At 61.0% G+C, this 21405-nt stretch overlaps 4 protein-coding genes across 4 annotated transcripts; 3 read left to right on the forward strand and 1 right to left on the reverse strand.

The window, feature by feature from the left end:
- Positions 1-377: 377 nt before the first annotated feature.
- LOC103824872 (retinol dehydrogenase 16-like) lies at positions 378-2734 on the forward strand. The gene is made up of 4 exons (XM_050983832.1): positions 378-816; positions 1127-1385; positions 2010-2173; positions 2338-2734. Exons 1-4 carry the CDS (start codon positions 501-503, stop codon positions 2553-2555), a joined length of 957 nt encoding a protein of 318 aa, XP_050839789.1. The 5' UTR covers positions 378-500; the 3' UTR covers positions 2556-2734.
- Positions 2735-2837: 103 nt separating this feature from the next.
- LOC103824871 (retinol dehydrogenase 16-like) lies at positions 2838-5311 on the forward strand. Its single transcript, XM_050983831.1, has 4 exons — positions 2838-3655; positions 3966-4224; positions 4773-4936; positions 5014-5311. The coding sequence occupies exons 1-4, from the start codon at positions 3340-3342 to the stop codon at positions 5232-5234; spliced, it is 960 nt and encodes a 319-aa protein (XP_050839788.1). The 5' UTR covers positions 2838-3339; the 3' UTR covers positions 5235-5311.
- A 144-nt stretch (positions 5312-5455) lies between these two features.
- Positions 5456-11688, forward strand: GPR182 (G protein-coupled receptor 182). The gene is made up of 2 exons (XM_018925417.3): positions 5456-7556; positions 9007-11688. Exon 2 carries the CDS (start codon positions 9015-9017, stop codon positions 10107-10109), a length of 1095 nt encoding a protein of 364 aa, XP_018780962.1. The 5' UTR covers positions 5456-7556; positions 9007-9014; the 3' UTR covers positions 10110-11688.
- A 1079-nt stretch (positions 11689-12767) lies between these two features.
- Positions 12768-19953, reverse strand: ZBTB39 (zinc finger and BTB domain containing 39). Its single transcript, XM_050983801.1, has 2 exons — positions 19881-19953; positions 12768-18620 (listed from the first exon to the last, which is right to left on the reverse strand). The coding sequence occupies exon 2, from the start codon at positions 18525-18527 to the stop codon at positions 16398-16400; it is 2130 nt and encodes a 709-aa protein (XP_050839758.1). The 5' UTR covers positions 18528-18620; positions 19881-19953; the 3' UTR covers positions 12768-16397.
- Positions 19954-21405: the final 1452 nt, after the last annotated feature.

Here is a 21405-nt window from a genome sequence, read left to right on the forward strand (position 1 = left end):
CCCTGGGGTGCTGAGGTCCCGGAGGGGTCCCGGCTGTCGGGGTGGTCCCAGGATCTGGGAGGGTCCCGGGGTAGTCCCGTGATCCGGAGGGCTCCCGGGGCGGGGAGTGCGGGGATGTTCCATGCTCCGGGGTGGTCCCGGGCTCCGGGGGTCTCTCGGGAGGGCAACGCAGAGGTGCGGGAACCCGCGGGCCCTGCCCCGCTCCCGTTAACTATTCCCCACAAGAGCGGCCGGGGCGAAGCCCCGGGACATATCCCGGGGCACTGCCAGCAGCCCGGCGGGCTCCAGGCGGCAGCAGCGGGACGAGCCCCGTAAGAGGACGGGGCGGAGCCGCTCCAGCATCCCGGTAGTGCCCGGAGGCCCAGCGGTATCTCCGCGATCGTTGCCCCGGAGTCCGCAAATTAATTATTAACAGCGGCCAGAGGGAAAGGCCGGGGTCGGGACAAACCACTCCTGGCCACGTCCTCGTCCCCATCCCGGCGCCGGTGCCACCGCCGAGGATGTGGCTGTACGTGGTGGCCGCGCTGCTGGGGCTGTTCCTGCTGCGCCGCTGGCACCGGGAGCGGCAGACGGTGCCGCGGCTCTCGGAGAAGCACGTGCTGATCACGGGATGCGACAGCGGCTTCGGGAACCTGCTGGCACGGCAGCTGGACGCGCGGGGAATGCGGGTGCTGGCCGCCTGCCTGACGGACGCCGGCGCCGAGCAGCTGCGGGCGGCCACCTCCGAGCGGCTGCAGACCGTCCTGCTGGATGTCACCTGCAGCAAGAGCATCGCCGATGTCACCGCCTGGGTCCGGCAGCGTGTGGGTGATCAAGGTACAATGGGGCTGATGCCCCTGTTGTCCCCCCTGGTTGCCCCAGACAGGCTGCGGGGCAATCAGGGCTCTGTGATTAATTGCTGCCTGGCCAGAGGTGCTTCTCTGGCCACATCCATCTGCCATCGGCTCCTGCAGGAGAGCTGCCTGCGCTGAGAGTTCAGCTTTCAGCCCTTTCTCCCTGAAAACCAGCTAATTTAGAGCTGATTGCCCCAACAGCTCTCCTGCCACCTTGCCCACTCAACACGGGGGAGGCTGGCACTGGGCTGTGGGCTGAGGAACAACCCCAGCTCATCCCATCCCCTCTGCAGGGCTCTGGGGGCTGGTGAACAACGCAGGCATCGCCATCCCCACTGCTCCAAACGAGTGGCTGACCAAGGAGGACTTTGTCAAGGTGCTGGATGTCAACCTGCTGGGGCTGGTGGAGGTGACGCTGAGCCTCCTGCCGCTGGTGCGGCGGGCGCGGGGCCGCGTGGTCAACGTGGCCAGCGTGATGGGCCGCGTGTCCTTCTTTGGGGGAGGCTACTGCATCTCCAAATTCGGCGTGGAAGCCTTCTCTGACAGCCTCAGGTAAGTCTGGACCAACAGGTCTCCATTGTGATTTCTCAACTTGTTTTTCTGGACTTTGTCTGGCACAGCTGTCAGCTCTAATCCTCGCACAACTGTGACTGAGCACAGGTCGGTCTCGTTTCTGCTGCTGAGGTGGGAGCAGCTCCTGCACTGGAATGGAGCCTCCCCCGTGGACATTGGCCCTGTCCAAGATCCTGCAGGACATGGCCCTGCTGCCCTGAGCTTTGCTTTGTTCCCAACCCATCCAGATGTGGCAAACATTTGCTGACACACCATCTCAGCCATGTGCCAGGCTGGCACAGGGTCCACTGGCATGGTCAGGCTCTGCTCCACACCTTGTGCATGAGGCTGCATGCCATGGCAGATGGGGGCACGGAGCCTCCCCTGTGGACACTGGCCCTGCCCAAGAAACTGCCTCAAGCTTTTCTTTGCTCCCAACCCACCCAGATGTGGCAAACATTTGCTGACACACCATCTCAGCCATGTGCCAGGCTGGCACAGGGTCCACTGGAGTGGTCAGGCTCTGCCCCACACCTCTGGCACGAGGCTCCATGCCATGGCAGATGCGGGCACGGGCGCCCTCGGGTTCTGCTCCCATGTCCCACGGGGCTTGATCCCTTCCAGGCTGGAGATGCACAACTTTGGGGTGAAGGTCTGTGTGATCGAGCCAGGCTACTTCAAAACCATGATCACCAACGTTGAGAACCTGGAGAAGAATTTTCATGCCAGCTGGGAGAAGCTTCCTGCAGAAATCAAAGCGAGTTATGGGGAGAGTTACTTGAGGAGTTGTAAGTACCTCCCCCAAAGGCTGAGTGATTCTCTTGGTGTCCTGACACAAGGCACATCCCCAGGACCACGGGGGTCCCACGGGGGTCCCACTGCCCCAAAACCCCCTGGAGCCACTTGGCTCCGCTCAGCTCCAGGCTCTCAGTGGTGTTTTCTGCCTCTGCAGTCGTGGCCATGCTCAAACTGCTGCAGAAGGGCTTCAACACCGACCTGTCACTGGTCACCAACTGCATGGAGCACGCTCTGACCAGCCTCCACCCCCGCAGCCGCTACTCCGCCGGCTGGGACGCCAAGCTGCTCTACCTGCCCCTCAGCTACCTGCCCTCAGCCCTCAGCGACGCCCTTTTCACCATGTTCTACCCCAAATCTGTTGGGAAAGCCTGAGGTGGGGTTGCAGCTGGCAGCCAGGATGAGAGTGAGATCGAATAACACACGGTGGGATCCAAAGCTGGCTGCAGGCAAGGCCACACCGAGGTCCCTGAATTTGTAACTGTGGGTGTGTCTGACCCTCTGTCCCCTGCTCCTAGATGGGTTTGTCCTGAATAAAGACCCCCTGTCCCCTCCTGGCTGTGCGTGGTGTCACTCAGGCTGTGGCACTGAGGCTGTGCCTGGGGGCTCTGGCTCTTCCTTTGAGCACCTGCTGCATTCAGGACCCAGCCCTGGACAAGGTGCCCAGGGACTTGCCCTGACTGGCACCCCAGGTATTGGCACATGCCAGTAAAACTCAGACCTGTTCCAACCTGAGCAGATTTCCCTCTAGGCAAAGAACCGGGCAGCTTCTTACAGAATCCTCCTCCTATGCTTCCTCCTCCTCCTCCTCCTCCTCCTGCAGAGCTGGGTGGGGGGGACTCTCCTGCTCCATCACCACATTTGGGGACCCTGTTGCCCACCAACGCTGGGAGAGAGGGAAAGATCCAGGGTTGGTGCTGCTGACGGTGCCTGGAAGGTTCCACCAAATCCAGCTCCGAGGGGCATTGGGATCCACCTAGGAGCAGAGCAGAGCCCCGGGCACGGGGAAAGTGGTGCAAGGCAAAGCCGGGAATTACCAAAACTACAAATCAGGAGGACAAAACTCACCCGGGGGAGGGAGCTGCCGCAATCCCGGCTCTATAAACGCGGCCGGAGCGCGGCTGGCACGGGCTGTCACCCAGCGGTGCCACCGCCGAGGATGTGGCTGTACGTGGTGGCCGCGCTGCTGGGGCTGCTCCTGCTGCGCCGCTGGCACCGGGAGCGGCAGACGGTGCCGCAGCTCTCGGAGAAGCACGTGCTGATCACGGGATGCGACAGCGGCTTCGGGAACCTGCTGGCACGGCAGCTGGACGCGCGGGGAATGCGGGTGCTGGCCGCCTGCCTGACGGACGCCGGCGCCGAGCAGCTGCGGGCGGCCACCTCCGAGCGGCTGCAGACCGTCCTGCTGGATGTCACCTGCAGCAAGAGCATCGCCGATGTCACCGCCTGGGTCCGGCAGCGTGTGGGTGATCAAGGTACAATGGGGCTGATGCCCCTGTAGTCACCCCTGGCTTCCCCTGCCAGGCTGCGGGGCAATCAGGGCTCTGTGATTAATTGCTGCCTGGCCAGAGGTGCTTCTCTGGCCACATCCATCTGCCATCGGCTCCTGCAGGAGAGCTGCCTGGGCAGAGAGTTCAGCTTTCAGCCCTTTCTCCCTGAAAACCAGCTAATTTAGAGCTGATTGCCCCAACAGCTCTCCTGCCACCTTGCCCACTCAACACGGGGGAGGCTGGCACTGGGCTGTGGGCTGAGGAACAACCCCAGCTCATCCCATCCCCTCTGCAGGGCTCTGGGGGCTGGTGAACAACGCAGGCATCGCCATCCCCACTGCTCCAAACGAGTGGCTGACCAAGGAGGACTTTGTCAAGGTGCTGGATGTCAACCTGCTGGGGCTGGTGGAGGTGACGCTGAGCCTCCTGCCGCTGGTGCGGCGGGCGCGGGGCCGCGTGGTCAACGTGGCCAGCGTGATGGGCCGCGTCTCCTGTTTCGGTGGTGGCTACTGCATCTCCAAATTCGGCGTGGAAGCCTTCTCTGATAGCCTCAGGTACGGTTGTGGCAGCTCCCGGAGCTCTCCCGTGCTCTCCCCGCTGTCCTCTGGCGGGGTTTTATTTCCGTATTTACTCCCGGTTACTTTTTACCCAGAGATCTTGTGAAACGCTGACCACAAGCGGGCTGGGAGCGTGGGCAGGGCTGGAGCCGTGGGTGTGCAACCAGGGGAAGGGTTTCAAGGAGCTCTGGATGGACCAGTCCAGGAGGTCCCGGGGTGTCCCAGGGTCCGGGGCTCTGGTGTCCAGGGAAGTCCCGAGGTGCTGAGATTCGGGGAGGTCCCGGGATCCGGGAATGCTCCGGGGTCTGGGGTGCTCCCGAGGCACTGAGGTTCAAGGGGATTCCAGGAACCCGGGGTCCAGAAGGGTCCCGGGCATGGAAGTCCGGGAATGTCTCGGGATCCAAGAGGGTCCCTGGAGCAAGGACAATGTTCCCCTGTGCCCATGAGGGAACGCTTGGGGGGGTGTCACCAGCAGCTCCTCGCTCCCCCGTGCTCTCTGCCCCCTTCGGGGCTGCAGCTCCCGCTGACGCCCCCACCTCGGGCAGGCGGGAGCTGCGTCCCTTCGGAGTGCGGGTCTCCATCATCGAACCTGGAGGCTTCCAGACGGGAATGATGGAGCCCGCCCCGCTGGTGAAGGGCTTCGTTCGCCTCTGGGAGCGGCTCCCGGCCGAAGCCCAGGCAGCCTACGGCCGCTCCTACCTGGACAAATGTGAGTCCGGCCCCTCCCCGCACCGCCACCCCCGCTGACGCCACCTCCATGGCGCTGACCCCCTTCTGCCCACCCAGATGCCAAGAGCTCCACGCTGCTGCACCGCCTGAGCAGCTCCCGCCTGTCGCATGTCACCGATGCCATGACACACGCGCTGCTGTCCCGCTGCCCCCGCAGCCGCTACGCCGCCGGTTGGGACGCCTGGCTCCTCTTCCTCCCCCTCAGCTACTGCCCGGCCTGGCTGTCCGACACCATCCTGGGCTTCTTCCTGCCCATCCCGGCCAGAGGGACCCCCTGAGGGCCACCCGAGCGGGGACATGGCCCGTGGGTGTCTCACGCCATCGGGAACGTGCTCAATAAAGGCGGTGCAATGCTGGAAGTGTCCGATGGTCACTTGGCCACTGTGCCGGTGACCACGGGGGGGGTCCCATGGCAGATCCCGGCTGCTGCCCGTGGCCAGAGCAGCCGAGTAACCCGGGATACCCCGTCTCGGCTGGCCGGGAGCGGGCCGGGAAAGGCAGCGCGGTGTTTATCCATCCCCTGGGCACGGCGTATCCCGGGATACCCAGGCTGAGCTGACAGAGATCGGGCCGGGAAAGGCAGCGCGGTGTTTATCCATCCCCTGGGCACGGCGAATCCCGGGATACCCAGGCTGAGCTGGCAGAGATCGGGCTGGGAAAGGCAGCGCGGTGTTTATCCATCCCCTGGGCACGGCGTATCCCGGGATACCCCGGCTGAGCTGACAGAGATCGGGCTGGGAAAGGCAGCGCGGTGTTTATCCATCCCCTGGGCTCGCGGGCGGTGATCCCTGCGTCACTCATCGAGCTAATTAAGAGCTGATTAGCGATCAGTAGCTGAGGGGCAGGCCTCTGAGGTTGTGCACTTGCCAGCGGGACCAGAGCAGCGCCAACGCAGCCCCGCTCGCCCCAGCTCTGGCAAGGACAAGGGGATACGGTCCCGAGCCCACCCGAGTGGACCAGGACCCCCGGATGCCACGGGGAGGGCGAGGGGGATGGGGAGAAGCCGGGACCTTGCACAAGCTGCCTTCAGCTGGCCGAGCTGCTTCCCCAGCCAAGGAAGCTTTTCCCAAATGTTTTCTTTGGCTTAGAAAGTTCAAACGTGCCCGGCAGCCCCGGCAGGTCACGTTCGGGACCGGGATGTCCCCAGGGGCCGGGATGTGGCGTGCCAACCCCCTCGGGAGCTGCAGCCTTGGCTGAACCTGCCGTGCCACCTGTGCCCAAATCCCTCCGGCAGCACCGCGGGCCGCCGACGGCTGCCAGGGGAGGGAAGGAGTTTGGGAATTGCAGATGCCCGGAGCTGCCTCTGCCTGGAGCCCACCTCTCCAGACCCCGAGGGAGGCTGGGGGCTCCTGGGCACACATTTGGGGTGCTGGGAGCCTTGGGGCACCCCAACATTGCGGCAGGGATGAGGGCTGAGCCGCCTGTCCCAACCCTGCTCAGTTGGCTTGGAAACACAACCGGCATTCCCAGCAGGATCAGCAGCCCCTGCACGATCCTTGACAGCTCCCAGATCCTGCTCAGCGCCAGAGTTCGGTGTGGAAATTGCCTGACCGGTTAAATAAAACCAGCAGAGCATTGCTTCTCCCTCGGGCGGGGCAAATCCCCCCAGCCCCTCGATGGCAGAGCAGCCTCTCACCACCCCCACGGCCCCAGCTGAGCCAAAATGTGCCCGAAGCCGCCGAGTTCCTGTTTGGAAGCTGCTCCTGCCGGGCTTGGTACCTGCACACGGGGTCACCAGCGCTGGGCTTGTTGTTGTGAGCCCCGACTTATCAGCGCCCTGGCGCTTCCCCGCTCCCCGAGCCTTCCTTCCGAGCCGATTGTTGATCCCGCGGTCTTGGCTGCGCTAGAAAAAAGGAGATTTCCTGCAATTGTTTCGCAGGACTTGCAGCCCGATGCAAAAATTTTCTGCCTATCAGCCCCCTCCCCAGCGCCGGGGCGAGGCTTGAGCCCCCCTGGCTTCCCCTGCCAGACCGCGGGGCAATCAGGGCTCTGTGATTAATTACTGCCTGGCCAGAGGTGCTTCTCTGGCCACATCCATCTGCCATCGGCTCCTGCGGGAGCGCTGCCCGGGCAGAGAGTTCAGCTTTCAGCCCTTTCTCCCTGAAAAAACCCCGAGCTCACCCTGATATCGAGGTGGCATCAAGGACAGCTTTGGCACCTTTGTTATAACGCACCCCACCCCCAGGATTCCCGGAGCTGGGGCAGGACCTGGGATGTGTTTTCCCCACAGAATGATCCAGGCAGGATCCAAGCTCTTGCCCCGGCGGGGTGACAGTGGAGGGGACACTCAGGAAGCCTCGGGGACCTCCGCCCACCCCCAGGCACCTGCGGCTTCCACACCGACACCTGCCCGGGGCCTCCCCGCGCCCGTCCCCACCCTGTGACAAAATCAAACGGGAGCCGAGTCCCGGCGCTGGAAGTGCAGCGAAGTGTCCCCCGCGCTGGGCTGGCTCAGGATGTCGCACCACGCCGGTCATTTCCTGCCCAGCAAGCGGCCACCGAGCCCACCCGAGCTCCGTGCCCAGAGGCGCTCGAGCTGCCGAGCCGAGAGGATCCCCCCGCTCCCGAGCAGCCCCTGCGCAGCCCCCGCTCAGCCGCCGGTGAGCCAGTGCCGTCCCTGCTCCCTCGTGTCCCTTCTGTCTGTCTGTCCCCTTTACCATCTGTCTGTCCCCTCACCCATCCGTCCGTCCCTTCTCCTGTTTGTCTGTCGCTGGTCTTGTCTGCCTGTCCTTTCTCCTGTCCGTCTGTCCCCTCTCCCATCCGTCTGTCCCTTCTCCTGTTTGTCTGTCGCTGGTCTTGTCTGCCTGTCCTTTCTCCTGTCTGTCTGTCCCCTCTCCCATCCATCTGTCCCCTCTTCCATCCGTCTGTCCCTGCTTCTTTCTGCCTGTCCCTTCTCCTGTCCGTTTGTCCCCTTTACCATCCATCTGTCCCCTCACCCATCTGTCCGTCCCTTCTCCTGTTTGTCTGTCGCTGGTCTTGTCTGCCTGTCCCTTCTCCTGTCCATCTGTCCCCCATCCCATCCATCTGTCCTCTGTCCCATCTGTCTGTTCCTTCTCCCTTTTGTCTGTCCCTTCTGTCTGCCTGTCCCTTCTCTTGTCTGTCTGTCCCCTCTCCCCTCTCCCATCCGTCCGTCCCTTCTCCTGTTTGTCTGTCCCTGGTCCTGTCTGCCTGTCCCTTCTCCTGTCCGTCTGTCCCCTTCACCATCCATCTGTCCCCTCGCCCATCTCTCTGTCCCTTCTCCTGTCCATCTGTCCCCTCTCCTGTCCGTCTGTCCTGTCTCTCCTCAGCCCCAGCGGCCTCTCAGGACCTGCAGGACAGAGAGGACGGGAGGTTCAGGGAGGTTCAGGATCCCTGGGGGTGGCAGCTCCAGCCTCCCCTTGTTCTGGGGCCCGTGGGTGCCAGCCTGGCTGGGTGCCACAGGGGTGACACTCACAGGGGACACCAGCTGTGGCTCGGTCCTGGCTTGCCAGGCTCCGAATGAAGCGGGAAGACCCCGCTGGAAGGGCAGAGCCCTGCAGCATTCCCGAGGGAACGGCTGCTCCTGGGCACATTCCCAAGGGATCGGCTGCTCCTGGGCACCTCCAGCAGCCCGAGGCTGGACGGGCTCCGCAGCCTCTTCGCTGTGCGGGGATCGGGGCTCTCACTTGGGGCAGTTAAAGGATGTTCAGGCCAACTGCATTTCCCTGAAATGTGTAATTTTGTCACTTCCTTGGATGTCCCGAGGGCTCCCGGCAGGGTGAGGGCTGCTGGCAAGTGCTCCCGCCCCGAGGGCTCGGGTGGGAGCGGTGGCTTTCCCGCTGGAGCTGACTCTGGGACAGAGCCACCGACACCTCTGTGTCCCAGGCCAGGTTCTGGGACAGGGGACAGCCACCACATGCGGTGACTGTCGTTTGTGGCTGGAATCTAACCTGGGATGTGAGGGCATCACCTGGGTGGACTCAGCATCTTTTGAGGGTTGGGAGTAAAAGTTGGATTAGAAGCTCCCAGAAGGATCTTTTTGAGCCCCACTGTTTCAGGCTGCCCAGCTCAGTGCTCTCTCTTTCCCTGCAGCCACCAGGATGGCCGAGGTGACCACTGTCCCCATGGAGACACACACTGTCCCCAGCGAGTACGGGGACTACCGCAACCTGTCCGAGCTGTTCTACCTCCTGAACCACACCTACACCTACTGTGAGCTCAGCCTGGATGAGAACATCAAGAGAGTGGTTCTCTTCATCCTCTACCTGGTCATCTTCGTGGTGGGCTTGGTGGAGAACCTCCTCGTCATCTGGGTCAACTGGCAGACACGGGGCACCAAGAGCTTGGTCAACCTGTACATCATCAACATGGCCATCGCCGACCTGGGCGTGCTGCTCTCGCTGCCCGTCTGGATGCTGGAGGTGATGCTGGATTACACCTGGCTCTGGGGCAGCTTCCTCTGCCGCTTCACCCACTACTTCTACTTCGCCAACATGTACGCCAGCATCTTCTTCCTCACCTGCCTGAGCGTGGATCGCTACGTGACCCTGACCAGCTCCTCCCCCTTCTGGCAGCGGCACCAGCACCGCGTGCGCCGCGCCGTCTGCGCCTGCAGCTGGCTCCTGGCCGCCGCCATCCCCGTGCTGGAGGTGGCTCACATGCAGCTGGTCAACACCGGGGAGCCCATCTGCATCTTCATGGCCCCTTTCGAGACCTATGACGAGTGGGCTCTGGCGGTCAGCTTGGCCACCACCACCATCGGCTTCCTCATCCCCTTCCCCATCATCGCGGCCTTCAACGTGCTGACGGCGCGCTTCGTCCGGCGCGCCAAGCCCGAGAGCCGCAAGCACTGCCTGCTCATCTACGCCTACATCGGGGTGTTCCTGCTCAGCTGGCTGCCCTTCCACGCCGTGCTGACTCTGCTCACCCTCGAGGGCAACCACATCATCCTGCACTGCACCTTCGCCCACCTCCTCTACTTCTTCTACGACATCATCGACTGCTTCACGCTGCTCCACTGCGTCGTCAACCCCATCCTCTACAACTTCCTCAGCAAGAACTTCCGCAGCAAACTCATCTCTGCCGTGGTCAAGTACATCCCCAAGGACCACGGGGGCCAGAAGGGCGCTGGCAACTCCTCCTCCAGCACGCAGCACTCCATAGTCATCGCGAAGGACAACAGCCCTCCCAACTGAGGGGGGTCAGGTTCTCCCAGTCTCCGTCCTGGTGGCTCCCTGGGGACAGTGGGGTTGGTTTTCCTGCTGCTGAGGACACATTTGCTTGGGCACAGCCCTTCTTGGCTGGGCACCTCCCGTGGCAGGATGAGGTGCCAGGTTTGAGGAGAGCTGGGAGCTGTGGACATCTTGCCTCTGGAGGGCTGTTGTATCCAACCTAAAGAAAGGATAAGAGAAAATTATATTCCTGTTTGACAAGAGAAACCCTTGCAATAATAAAGCCTGTTGTTCCTCTCAGTGTCTGACACAACCCAGCCCCAAGATCAGAGCCCCTCCTGCCCCCCCAGGCTGTTGGAGTTGCACCATCTGCCCCATCACGGCTGTTCCTGCACCCCCAAACTGCCCCTGAGCCCCAGCCCTGGGCATGGCCCTGCCTGGTGAGTGCCATCCCGAGTGGGAGAGGAGGAATCGCCCCTCTGGAGCACAAACCTCCCCCCACAGTGCCCAGCAACGCCCAGAGCCTGATTTCTGAGAGATGAGGGCAGAGCAGCCCAAGGGGCTGAGCAGGGCACAGACCTGAGGGGAGGAACAACTTGGAGCTGAGATCAGCCCCTCCTTCAGGGCAATTTTGCAAACCCAGCTGTAAATTAATGATGGCTGAACTGGCTTTTACTGGCAAGGGCTGCTCCAGACTGATTTTTGTCCCCCATCCCATTAACTCCTCTGGAACATCCCCTGGCAGGTTTTGATGGCCACTGGGTGGATTTCTCAACTCCCTCAGGCCCCAACATCCCTTCCCCTTCCACCAAAGCCCCTGTGGGAGCACAGGGATGGGCAGAAATCCTCAGAGCTGGAGCACGGGCTGGGCTTGTGCCAAGGACCTGGAGAACCCGGAGAAAGTTCATCCCCGTGTGGATCCTGATCTCAGTCACGTGCTGGGGGTCAGGCCCTCGCTGGGGGAAGGTGACAGAGACACCATAAATCCACCAAAGGCCTTGAGCTGCTGGAGGAATGTGCTGTGAAAAAAAAAAAAAGCAAAGCATCAGCAGTTCTGGGGACAGGATGCTGGCTCAGGACAGGAGCAGGATGTCCCAGGAGAAGCCCCTGGCCAGGGGTTGAGGCGGATGCGGGGCTATCACAGGGCTGGCTGGGAAAGCTCTGCCACTCCCAGGGGTCCCTGATGGGGGAAAACCCTAAATTCCTCAGGGTTCCTCCTGCAGGATTGCTCCTTTTTAGCCCAGGACATGAGCAGTGGGGGAATAATCCAAACCCGGCTCACACAGAAATCCTGGGAAGGCTCCAGCAAGGTCAGAATTCCCTGCTCAGGAATTCCCTCCCTCTGCTCCTCACCCTGTGAGTGCAGAACCCCAAAGGCTGTGAGACCCCCCCCAGGCTGAGATCTGACCCACAGGACCCCTCCACCTTCATTCCCTGATCCCAAATCCTCCCTGAGCTCCCCTTTGCTGATTCCCTCCCATTCCCAGTGAAGAAAAGGATGATAAACACACAACCAGCCACTCACCAGGGCAAAAATATATCCAAGGCACTTCAACATGTAAAATCTGGTTATTTCACCCAATAAACTCAATTTTTAACTGTCTTAATTTCTCTGCACTTTTGTCCATAAACTTAAGGGCCTCAAGTAAATTGTTGCCACCTCCATGGGAAATTCTTCTTTGTGTCAAGGTGGAATTTCTTGGGGTTTCATTTATGGCTGTTGCTCCTTGCTCTGTCACACCACTGAAAAATCTGGCACCACCCTCTGGGCACCCACCTTAGAGGTGTTGTTATGGATTGATGAGATCTTCTCTGAAATGAGATATTTATATGGATATCTGAGGTGTTTTCATGGATTGATGAGATCCCCTCTCAAATGAGAAATCTGAGATATTTTTATGGGTTGTTGAGATCCCCTCTCAAATGAAAAATCTGAGATATTTTTATGGATTGATGAGATCCTCTCTCAGATGAGAAATCTGAGATATTTTTGTGGATTGATGAGATCCCCTCTCAGATGAGAAATTTGAGATATTTTTATGGATTCATGAGATTCTCCTCTCAAATGAGATTTCTGAGCTATTTTTATGGATTGATGAGATCCCCTCTCAAATGAGAAATCTGAGATATTTTAATGGATTGATGAGATTCCCTCTCAGATGAAAAATCTGAGATATTTTTATGGACTGACAGAATCCCCTCTCAAATGAGAAATCTGAGATATTTTAATGGATTGACGAGATCCATTCTCAAATGAGAAATCTGAGATAATTTTATGGATTGACAGAATCCCCTTAAATGAGAAATCTGAGATATTTTAATGGATTGATGAGATCCCCTCTCAAATGAGAAATCTGAGATAATTTTATGGACTGACAGAATCCCCTCTCAGCCTCCTCTTCTCCAGCCTAACCAAGCCCAGCTCCCACGTCCTCTCCTCATCCCTGAGCTGCTCCAGACCCCTCAGAACCACCTGGAGCTCCTTTCCCAGGGAGCCCAGGGAGCTCCAGCTCCTCCAGGCACACAACCCCTGGGATTCCCCCCTGGGTGGGCTCTGCTCCCCCCCAGGAATGTCCCCAGCTGTCCCCTTGAGCCACAAATCCGGTGGCAGATATTGCAGGGATGGCCTCACCTCCTTCCCAGCCACTCCTGGGAGGAAAACATGTTAGAAAGAAGCAGCTCCAAGAGGTCAATGTTTTCCATTTTATTATTCTAAATAAAAAACCACACTTTGTGCTGGACAATGGAGTAGAAAAGAACCCGATGTACAACGATTTTAGACATCTACCATTGGGGGAAGGGGGGAGGGGGGGAAAGTTTACAAAATATACAAAACTTTACAGCAAATAGATAGTAAACACTTAAATAGCAGGAGGTCAGTACCTACACTTAACAAAAAGGTTAGACAGCAAATTCAACTCTTGTTCTCTCTTCTTCTTCTTCTGCTCAATTGCTCAGCTGGAGCCACTGAGAAGGGGGAAAAGTGAATTTTGTGGTTGGGGTGGGAGTGAGCCTGGGCTCAGAGCGGGGCCCTCAGAGAGGCTCCGTGACCTGGATGCTGCCAGGATTTCCCCTCTGCCACCCCCTCTCCTAGCCCAGGACCCCAAAGCACTTTGCAAACAGCTCAGGCTGCCCCAGGGGAGGTAGGTTGGTGTCCCCAGGGTCACCAAGGGCAGTGGGGACAGCAGAGAGCCAGGCTTGCCCACGGTGGTGGAGAAGGAATGAAATCCAAATGGATTTTGGCTCTCCCAACGCTGAACTGGAGCTGCCAGGCAGGCTGGGGGGACATCCCTGCCCACCCCAAAGGCTCAGGAACAGCCAGGACCCCCCTCAGGTCTCTGACCCCTCGGGGAATCACCCCCAGGAGCAGCAGCAGGGTCAGACCCATCCCTGCAGCCCCTCCACTGCAGATTTGGGGTGTTCCAGGTGGGAAGGATCCAGGAATTCCCTGGAGCAGAGCCAGCAGCAATGGGGGGGCTCCTGCTTTCCCCCACCCCCAGGTGGGAGCAAGGGCTGGCTCCTGGTGCCCCTTGGTGTTTGGGTGTAAAAACTTCCCTTTTTTGGTTTATGTGCACAAAAGGCTTTTTGCTTTTCAGCTTAGCGAGATCCAGGGCTGCAGACCCTCCCTGAAGCTCACCACGGCTTCTGGAACATTCCAGGAGGGTCTCAAGGCTCTCCCAGTCTATCCCTCACACCCTTGACAGCCACCTCCAGAGCAGTGCAGGTCGTGTCCACCCCTGTCCCTGTCCCTGTCCCTGTCCCTGTCCCCAGCCCTGAGTTCCACGCCCGAGGGGACCCTGCACGAGCAGGGGGGTGGGACTGGGTGACCCCCAATGGTCCCTTCCAGCCTCATCCACCCCACAATCCCACGACAGGAACCCAGGAACCCAGAGAGCAGCTCAGAGGAGCCCACAGCAAAGCCCCACCACTGCCCAGAGCACCACACCACTCCCCAAAATTCCCCTTTCTCTTGTAAAACCTGACACAGCTCCACACAGTGATGCCAGGACCACGAGGCTGGAGTTCAGAACTCAGAGCTGCAGCAGCCAGGCCAACCCAGAGATGACCTTGGCTCTGGTGCCTCCCTCCCCTCCTCCCAACCCAGGCTCCAGCACCCTCCCCGCTCCCGGAGGTAGCTCGGTACCACGGGAGGTACCACCCTCATTTTACAGATGAGGAAACTGAGGCAAAGAGGTGAAGTGACTCGCCCAAGGCCATGGCAGAGCTGGGACAGAGACCCCGGGGTGCTCTGAGCTCTCTGAGCTCAGCCCCCACTGCAGGATGGCCCTTCCTGGGTGTCCCTTCCCTGGGTGTCCCTTCCCTGTGTCCCTTCCCAGGGAGGGGCAGCAGGGTGAGTTCACAGGGTTTGTAAATCACTAGTTTAGTTTAGTTTAGTTTAGTTTTAGTTTCAGGTTTTTTTTTAGTTTTTAGTTTTGTAACAGCAAAACTTGTCAGAAGTGCAGGAGCCGATCCAGGACCAGCCAGGCTGGAGAGCCCCCAGCACTCCTTTGTTTGTGAGGTAGAACGAGTTACCCGAGGGCAATCCCAGCTTGGAAGGAGCTGTTCCTCCCCCACCTCTGCCCCACAGCTGGATAACAACAGGGAGAAGCCAAGCCATGCCCTTCCCAGGGTTAACACTGCTGGCAACAGCTCAGCTCACTGGGGTGGCCAGGAGAGACCCCCAGGAGGGGCCAGGAGAGACCCCCAGGAGGGGCCAGGAGGGACCCCCAGGAGGGACCAGGAAGGACCCCCAGGAGGGGCCAGGAGGACCCCCAGGAGGGGCCAGGAGAGACCCCCCCCCATGCTGAAGTGGACCTGACACAGGTCCAGGAGAGCTCCCCATGCCCAGGAGAGCCTCCTGCACCAAGGGGCACTGAAATGTAGAGGGGGAGAGCCCCTCCATGCCCAGGAGAGCCCCCCACACTCAGGAGAGCCCCCCACAGCCAGGAGAGCCCCCCCATGCCCAGGAGAGCCCCCCACACTCAGGAGAGCTGCCCAAGCCCAGGAGAGCCCCTCCATGCCCAGGAAAACCCCTCCATGCCCAGGAGAGCCCCTCCATGCCCAGGGGAGCCCCCCACAGCCAGGAGAGCCCCTCCATGCCCAGGAGAGCCCCCCACCCCCAGGGGAGCCCCTCCATGCCCACTCCATGCCCAGGAGAGCCCCTCCATGCTCAGGAGAGCCCCTCAATTCCCAAGAGAGCCCCCCACAGCCAGGGGAGCCCCTCCATGCCCAGGGGAGCCCCCCACAGCCAGGGGAGCCCCCCAGAAGTGCCCAGCATGCAGCTGGAGAGGCCGAGCCACGGCTGTGGCTCCATGAACAAACTCACATCACTCCAACCACCCAGCTTTGCCACGGGAACACATCCAGGGGGTGGGAGGGGGGATCCCTTGGGCAGGAGAAGGCTCCCCCCTCCTCCTTCCAGGGAGTTAAGGCAACAGCTTCATCCTGACCCACCTGCCCAGGGCACAGCGTGAGGCTGGGGCAGAGCAGAGCCAGGACACTCCTGGCTCTCTGTGGCCACCACAAATCACCCCACAAGGAGCAGGGAGCTTCCCCTCCCTCTCCAATCCTACAGGAGATCTCGGTGCTCACACAGCCACCTGCACCCAGGCTCTGCAGGGAGGTCCTGGGGCTCCTGCAGCTCCTCCTCCAGGTCTCAGGGCACGGCAGAGCCAACAGGGAATGTGGGAATCCCCTGCTCCCGGTTCCCTCCTCCTTTACACACTCAGGTGCTTCCTGCTCCTCTCCCCAGAGCACACTCTGCCCGTCTCCTGGCAGTAGCAGCAGAGCACCAGGGATGCCCAGAATGTCTTTTTCTTTCCTTTTTTTTCTTTCTCTTTTGTTCCTTTCCTTCCGAGTCCAGCGCCTGCTCTGGCTCTGTCCCTCTCCACTGAGGTCAGGTGTGAAAATCTTAGCAGCATCAGTTTGTGGACAAGCTCAGGGTTAGCCTGGTCAAGTGGGCTAAAAGGTTCAAAAAAAAAAAAAAATAGAATCTAGACTCAAAAACTAGTGAGAAATGCTAAAAGCACAGATGGCCTCTAACAGGACCAGAGGTAAGTAAACACGACAGACTCCTTGAAACAGTGATGTACCTCACGTGCCGGTAATTTGTACAACGCCACCAATCTAAAAAGCCCTAGGAAGGCCCAAAAAGAATTAAAAAAAAAAAAAAATCAAACCAAAACCAAAAAATAATTCCATCCATGATGCCTGACCATTAAATAAAACAACTTGGGTTTGTTTTTTTTTTTTCCTTTTCTTTTCCTCCTCCACAGCCTCCATCACTACCACTCCTCCTCCAGCAGCTCCCCATCAGCTATCCGTGTTTTTCTCAGCCTCTTTGGAATGGATGATGTACATGAAAGTCTGCTCGATGGTGAAGTCCGGCGGGAGGCTGCCCTTGTGCACCCCTATGTGCTTGCTCATCAGGTTGAGCGTGGAGCTGTAGTGGCCACACACCGTGCAGCGATACATCAGGGCCCCCGAGTGTGTCCTCAGGTGACACTTGATGGTGGAACGCCCTCGGAAGAACTTGTGGCACACCTTGCACTGGTACGGCTTCTCCCCGGTGTGGATGCGCCGGTGGTAGTTGAACTCGCTGGTGTGGGCAAACCTCTTGCCGCACACCTTGCAGCTGTACTTGCTGTTCCCTGGCTGGTTCTGCAGAGCCAGCTCCTCGCTCAGGAACTCCTCAGGCAGCTTCCTCTTGGGCAGCCCTTGGGGCTGCAGGCGCTCCCCGAAGCCCGCCCGGATGTCCAGGTTGCCCCCGCACTTGTGCTGGCTGACGTGGTAGCGATAAGCGGCTTCCAGCTTGAAGCTCTGGCTGCAGAAGTGGCACTGGAAAAGAGCCTCCTCCACGTGCTGGTGCACGGCCAGGTGCTTCTCCAGGAGCTGCCTGTCCACGAAGCTGCTGGCACACACGGAGCAGGAGAAGACGGAGATGCCCAGGTGGGACAGGGCGTGCCAGAGCAGGCTGCAGAGGCTCAGGTGCCGCTGGTCGCACACGCCGCACGTTTGGCTCTTCAGGTTCACGTGCTCCAGCAGGTGGTTCCGCACCGTGTGGAAATCTTTGGCCAAGGGCTTCCCGCAAGCAGCACAGGCCAGCTCGGGGCTGGGCCCTCCCCCAAAACCAGCCACCTTCCCCGGCAGGGGGTCGCTGGGGTGGACAATGACGTTGTTGTCGAAGACCCCGTCCCGCCGGTGCAGCGTCAGCTGCCACTGGGTGAAGAACTTGGTCTCGCACATGTCGCAGGAGAAGAGGAAGATGCCGATGTGGGACAGCACGTGAGTCACCCTGGAGTTACGGTCCTGGAAGTGGGTCTCACAGACCTTGCAGTTCCCTGTCAGCAGGTCCACGTGGTCCCTGGCGTGCTGGCGGATCAGCTGGATGTTGGGTTCCAGCACCTTCTTGCACACCTGGCAGGGCATGGCCTTGCTGTCCCGGCTGTCGCTCTCGAAGGCCAGCTCCTCCTCGCTGTCATCACTCAGCTCAATCACTTCCTCAGACGGGACCAGCTCTTCTCCAGCATCCTCAAAATGCAGCTCAGCCTCTCCCAAATCCTCCAGCTGGAGCTCATCCATCTGCTCGAATCCCTGCTCTTTGGAGTGGTCGCTGTTGCTGGGGCAGGAATTGCTCCCTGTGGAGACATCCAGGGAGGGGTCAGTGGGGAAGAAGCCACCCTTGCCATAGTCACCATTGCTCTGGGCCTTGTACTGAGGGCAGGAGCTGCCAGTGGTCTGGGCCACGACATTCCCACCAGGCTGGGCCCCCAGACCTGCGACCGGAGCGAACTGCCCAGGATCTGACTCCTGCTCTGTCTTGGGAGGCTGCTGTGGGTGCATCAGGGGAAGAGCCTGGCTGGCCTCACCCACAGCACTCCTGTCATCCTCTTTGTAGCTGCCCACCACGTCCCCGTGCAGGAGGTAATTCCGCTCGGGGCCGAAGTGCTCCGCGCCGCTCCGCATGTCCCCCAAAGAGTGGCTCTGCTCCGAGGAGGTGCTGCTCAGCACCCCAGCCCTGCCTTCCCCCACAGACAGAGCAGGCTGCTTGGTGATGGCCGAGCTCTCCAGGTCGGGGAAGGTGGAGTGACAAGCCTGCAGCAGATCCTCCATGCCCAGCCGCTCCGCCACCTCGTAGATAACCCCCACGTTGATGAGGTCGGTGAAGAGCTCCGAGGTGTACACAAAGCTCAGGATCTTCTCAAAGTTGGCTGGCGTGATGAAATCCACCACGTAGGTCCTGGCAGCGTCCAGCCCAGTGTTGAGGAAGAGGTTCTGGAAGTAGCCAGCAGCACAGGCCAGCACGGCCTTGTGCGCGGCGAAGGAGCGGGAGCCCACCAGGATGGTGACGTCACACATGGTCTCGGAGAGGCGGCACTTGTTGAGTTCCTTCAGCAGGTTGTTGGGGTGGTTGGTGCTGTGCAGCTTGATCCTCATGCCCATCTTAGCAGCTGCTTAAAGAGTCCTTTCTCCTGGTCAGCTCGGCCTTCACGCTTTCATCCGAGGCGGGAGCAGGAACTGGCAGGGCAAGGGGCTCTGTAGAGGGGAAACGCACAAAAAATGTTATTTAACAACCAAAGCAACACCATTCTGGTCATTTTGCACCTTTCTGAGGAGCCACAGAGCAGCTGCTCAGCTGGAGAGTGAAACCTGTCCTGTCACCTCTGTTTTGGGAAGTAAAAGGCTGGATGTGCAAAGCAGCAAAGTCCAAACAAAAAACACTGACTCTCTGAGGCAGCCTGAAGGTCCCACAGCCACAGGGGCAGGGACAGAGATCCCGCTGACCCTGAGTCCAAACCAGAGCCTGTTCCAGACATCTCCCTCTTCCTGAGCTGGGGATGAGGCTCCTCTCCAAAGAGGTGTCACTCAGGCTGGACACGCCAGTTGGATTCACCTCTAGGTCTCCTCCAGCTGCAGCCACTTCATTCCTTCACTTCAGATTCCACCTGGACCCTCAAGGAGACTTCAGGCTCCAGGGTGGGATTCTCTGCATTCCAGCCTCTGGATTCCCCTGGGATGGATTCCCCTGGGATGGATTCCCCTGGGATGGAGTCCCCCGGGATTTCTTGGCAGCACCTCTCAGGTTCCCCAGCTGCCACCACACCTGTTCCCCAGTGTCCTCCCAGCTTGTCCCACTGCCTTTGTCCCTCTGTCCTGCTCACAGACACCCCAACAGCTCCTGGGATTTCACGAACTTACCCAGGAAACTCTATCCTTAATTCCCCTATTCCTAATTCCCCGCATTCCCCATCCTGAGATAGGGAACAGCGAGCCCAGAAGTCAGCAAAGAGCGGGAGTTTGGAGGGGCTGGAGCTGCTTCTGCCCCAGCTCCGGGAAAAACCAAAGCCCATCCCCGGGGATGGGAGGGATGCAGGAAACACCACCGGCAGCTGGGGGGGGCGAGGAGGAGGATGAAGATGCCGCGGGGAAGGCTCTGGAAGGCAAACGCTGCCCAGCCCAAAAAGCACCCGGGCAGTGGCTGCGGCAATTGGGGATCCCTGCGGAGGGGATGGGGCAGGAGGGGAAAGAACCGGGCAGAGGATGAGCGGCCGGGGTGCCGCGGGAAGGGGGGAGTCCCGGAGCTGCTCCGGGAGAAACGGGAGGAGATGGGCGGGGGGACAGCGGGGTCCCCGGTGGGGCCCGGGGAGCGGGGCAGGAAGGGACCCCGGGGGGAGCCACGAAAGGCGGCGGGAGGCCCCGGGGAGGGAAGGAGAGGGTGGGCGCGGGGCTGGCGGCGGGGGCGCGGCGCGGGGGCCCTGCGGGGGCCGGGGGTGGCGGGCGGGGGTCGCTCCTTACCCGCCAGGCGCCCCGCACCATCCCGGCCCGGCTCACACAAAGGCGCCGACCCGCCCCGCGCCCGCCCCGGCCCGCGCCGCCTTCCGGGAGCCGCCGCCCGCAGCGCCCCCGCGCGGCGCGGAGGAACCAGAGCGGGGGCACCGGACGGGGCACACGGACATGGGGAGGGACACACGGACACGGACACACGGACATGGGGCGGGACACACGGACATGGGGACACGGACATGGGGCGGGACACACGGACACGGACACACGGACATGGGGAGGGACACACGGACACGGACACACGGACATGGGGCGGGACACACGGACACGGACACACGGACATGGGGAGGGACACACGGACACGGACACACGACATGGGGGGACACACGGACACGGACACACGGACACGGGGACACAGGGAGGGACACACGGACATGGGGCGGGACACACGGACACGGACACACGGACATGGGGAGGGACACACGGACACGGACACACGGACATGGGGAGGGACACACGGACACGGGGACACAGGGAGGGACACACGGACATGGGGCGGGACACACGGACACGGACAGGGACACACGGACACGGACACACGGACAAGGGGTGGGACACACGGACACGGACACACGGACATGGGGAGGGACACACGGACACGGACACACGGACACGGGGACACAGGGAGGGACACACGGACATGGGGCGGGACACACGGACACGGACAGGGACACGGGGCGGGACACACGGACACAGGGAGGGACACACGGACATGGGTCGGGGCACACGGACGCGAACAGGGACATGGGGCGGGACACACGGACACGGACACCGACAGGGACACACGGACACCGACAGGGACATGGACACGGGGCGGGACACATAGACACACGGACATGGGGCGGGACACACGGACACGGACACTGGTGTAGTATTTACACACTGACACGGACAAGAAGGGACATAGAAACTGGCGCGGGAAGGGACACGGGCACAGGAAGGACATGGACAGGGGCACGGACACACTGACACGGGAAGGGACACGGACAGGGGCACGGACACACGGGCACGGGAAGGGACACGGGCACTTCTCCAGTTAGGGGGCTGCCGTAGGGAAGGGACAGGTCGCTGTCGCCCAAGAGCACACGAACCCCGGCCCCGGTGGTCCCGTGGGCTCATCCCCGTGGGCTCATCCCCGCGGCCCCGTCCCTGCATCCCCATCCCCTGGGCTCTCCTGAGCGGGTCCCGGAGGCGCAGCCAAGACACGGAGCCGAAATTTGCGCGTGTCCCGCGCAGACACGGGTGGGTGTATAGCGGGGCCAGGTGTTCAGGTGTCCAGATGTACACAGGTGCACGGACACGCGCGCGTGGGGCGGGACCGCGGCGCTCCCGACGGCTCCGTGGGCGCCGGCACCCGGGACGCTCCCGCAGTCGGTCCCACCATCCCCGGGACACCGGGCACAACCGCGTGAGGGGCTCGTTCCGCCGCTCAGGCCGCCCGCAGCGGGGCCTCTCCGGGAGCGGGGGGTCCCGGGGA

The sequence above is a fragment of the Serinus canaria genome, chromosome 25 (genome assembly GCF_022539315.1).
Source record: "Serinus canaria isolate serCan28SL12 chromosome 25, serCan2020, whole genome shotgun sequence".
NCBI classification, from domain to species: Eukaryota; Metazoa; Chordata; class Aves; order Passeriformes; family Fringillidae; genus Serinus; species Serinus canaria.